The 2,500-nt window shown below is 48.0% G+C and overlaps 1 protein-coding gene across 1 annotated transcript; it reads right to left on the minus strand.

Moving 5' to 3' along the window:
• Positions 1 to 1,251: 1,251 nt before the first annotated feature.
• Positions 1,252 to 1,911, minus strand: LOC137622441 (uncharacterized). The gene has a single exon (XM_068353049.1). The coding sequence runs from the start codon at positions 1,909 to 1,911 to the stop codon at positions 1,252 to 1,254; it is 660 nt and encodes a 219-aa protein (XP_068209150.1).
• Positions 1,912 to 2,500: the final 589 nt, after the last annotated feature.

Below are 2,500 nucleotides of genomic sequence, written 5' to 3' on the forward strand. Positions count from 1 at the left end.
TTAATTTTCCCATTTTAACGTAAGATGAAACATAAGAAAAGTGGTGAGATTTGCCATCTACAAGTAAAAAAATTACGTGACACTATTTACACCTATACTTCAAAGGAAATGGCCTTTATGCATATTGCTATTTTTTCAGCAATCATCCAAAAATAGATGTTATTTGCGTTTGTGGTAACCTATCAGAAACGTTTTATTATTATTATTGTTATTATTGTTATTATTATTATTATTATTACTTACTAAGCTACAACCCTAGTTGGAAAAGCTGGATGCTATAAGCCCAGGGGCACCAACAGGGAAAATAGCCCAGTGAGGAAAGGAAAAAAGGAAAAAAAATATTTTAAGAGGAGTAAAAACATTGAAATACATATCTCCTATATAAACTATACAAATCAATGGTTTGATTTTGGAGTGTCCTTCTCCTAGAAGAGCCGTTACCATAGCTAAAGAGTCTCTTCTATCCCTAGCAAGTGGAATGTGGCCACTGAACAATTACAGTGCAATAACCCCTTGGGTGAAGAAGAATTGTTTGGTAATCTCAGTGTTGTTAGGTGTATGAGGAGAGAGGAAAATATGTTGAGAATAGGCCAGACTTTTCGGTGAATGTGTAGGCATAGGTAAAATGAACCGTAACCAGGGAGAAAGATTCAAAGTAGTACTGTCTGGCCAGCCAAAAGATGCCATAACTCTCTAATGGTAGTATCTCAACGAGTGGCTGGTGCCCTGACCAACCTACTACTGCATGAGAATCTGTTGGACGTTAGTTTCTAGTATTTTCCGCAACTTTAGCAGCCTTGTGAGCTTGGGATGTGAGTTTTGAGGGAACTTGCAGGTCTACCCGCTGAGTCATCAGCAGCTATTGCCTGGCCATCCCATGTCCTAGCTTGGGTGGAGAGCTCTTTATCATTCAGGGGTTAAATTATTGAAAAAATTCCGACTTAATTTTCTCATTGCTCCAGCCACCAAAGTAAATTTTCGACTGAAGATTTCCATGGATTCATTAACCCTGCTGATGATAAATTTAACTCGTGCCTCTCTCTCTCTCTCTCTCTCTCTCTCTCTCTCTCTCTCTCTCTCTCTCTCTCTCTCTCTCTCTCTCTCTCTCATTCTTTTCGGAGGAGAAGGTTATTATAGATAATTCTGAAGGAATTTGGTCAATGGATAGGCCCGAGGAATATGGCCTCGGGGGCTGAGGGATGTGGCCATAAGGGGATGGGAATGTGGCCATAAGTGGGCTGGGGAATGTGGTCACAGGGAGTTCTGGGGAATATGGCCACAGGGAGGGGGGATGTGGCCAGAAGGGGCTGAAGAATGTGGCCACAGGCGGCTGAGGAATGTGGCCACATGGGGGCTGGGGAATGTGGCCACAAGGGGCCGGGGGAAGGTTGCCATAGGGGGCTGAGGAATGTGGCCACATGGGGGCTGGGGAATATGGCCACAAGGGGCCAGAGAAAGGTTGTCATAGGGGGCTGGGGAATATTGCCTCAGGAAGGCCTGGGGAATATGGCCACAAGGGAGCTGAGTAATGTGGCCACAAGGGGGCTGGGTAATGTGGCCAAAGGGGGATGGGGAATGTGGCCACAGGGGGATGGGGAATGTGGCCACAAGGGACTGGGGAATGTGGCCACAGGGGGATGGGGAATGTGGCCACAAGGGACTGGGGAATGTGGCCAAAGGGGGCTGGGGTATGTGGCCACAAGCGGGCTGGGAATATGGGCACAGGGGGCTGGGGAATTTGGCAACAAGGGGATTGGGATTGTGGCCATAAGGGCCTGAGAAATGTGGCCTCAAGTTGGCTGTGGAATGTGGCCAGGCGGGGAAATTGAGGAATGTGTCCAAAAGGGGGCTGGGGAATGTGGCCACAGGGGCTGAGAAATGTAGCCACAATGGGCCTGGGGGATATGGCATCAGGGGGCTGGGGAATGTACCCACAAGGGCATGTGGGATGTGGCCAGAGGGACTGGGGAATGTTGCCAGAAGGGCCTAGGGATTGTGGGCCCAAGCGGGCTGCATAAGGTGACGAAAAGGGTGCTGGCGAATGTGGCGACAGGGGGTGGGGGTCGGGGAAACTGGGGAATGTGGCCACAGGGGTGGAGGGGCTGGGGAATGTGGACACATGGGGTGGGGGCTAGGGAATGTGGCCAAATGGGGGCGCTGTAGAATAAAGGGGTTGTGATAGCTTACGGAGGTAATCGGCAACTAACAATCAGTGAATTCCTTGACATATATCCTTCGGGAAAATGACCTTACCATCCCTGTGCGGTGTGGATGGAAGGTTTGTAGTAGGTACATATAGCTCACTGATGAGTCATCAGAAGCTATTGTTTGGTAGCCATTGATCTTTGCACGGGTGGAGAAAGGTCTTTAGATAGTGTGATAGAGGGACTGCCTACACATTATCAGGTGGGGTTAAGAAAAAATATGCTTTAGGCTAGTAACCCTCCACTAAATCTTGAAAGGGTTAATGTATCGCAAGGATTAGCAAAGCTCTACTAGA

This window comes from Palaemon carinicauda, chromosome 29 (assembly GCF_036898095.1).
Source record: "Palaemon carinicauda isolate YSFRI2023 chromosome 29, ASM3689809v2, whole genome shotgun sequence".
Classification (NCBI taxonomy): domain Eukaryota; kingdom Metazoa; phylum Arthropoda; class Malacostraca; order Decapoda; family Palaemonidae; genus Palaemon; species Palaemon carinicauda.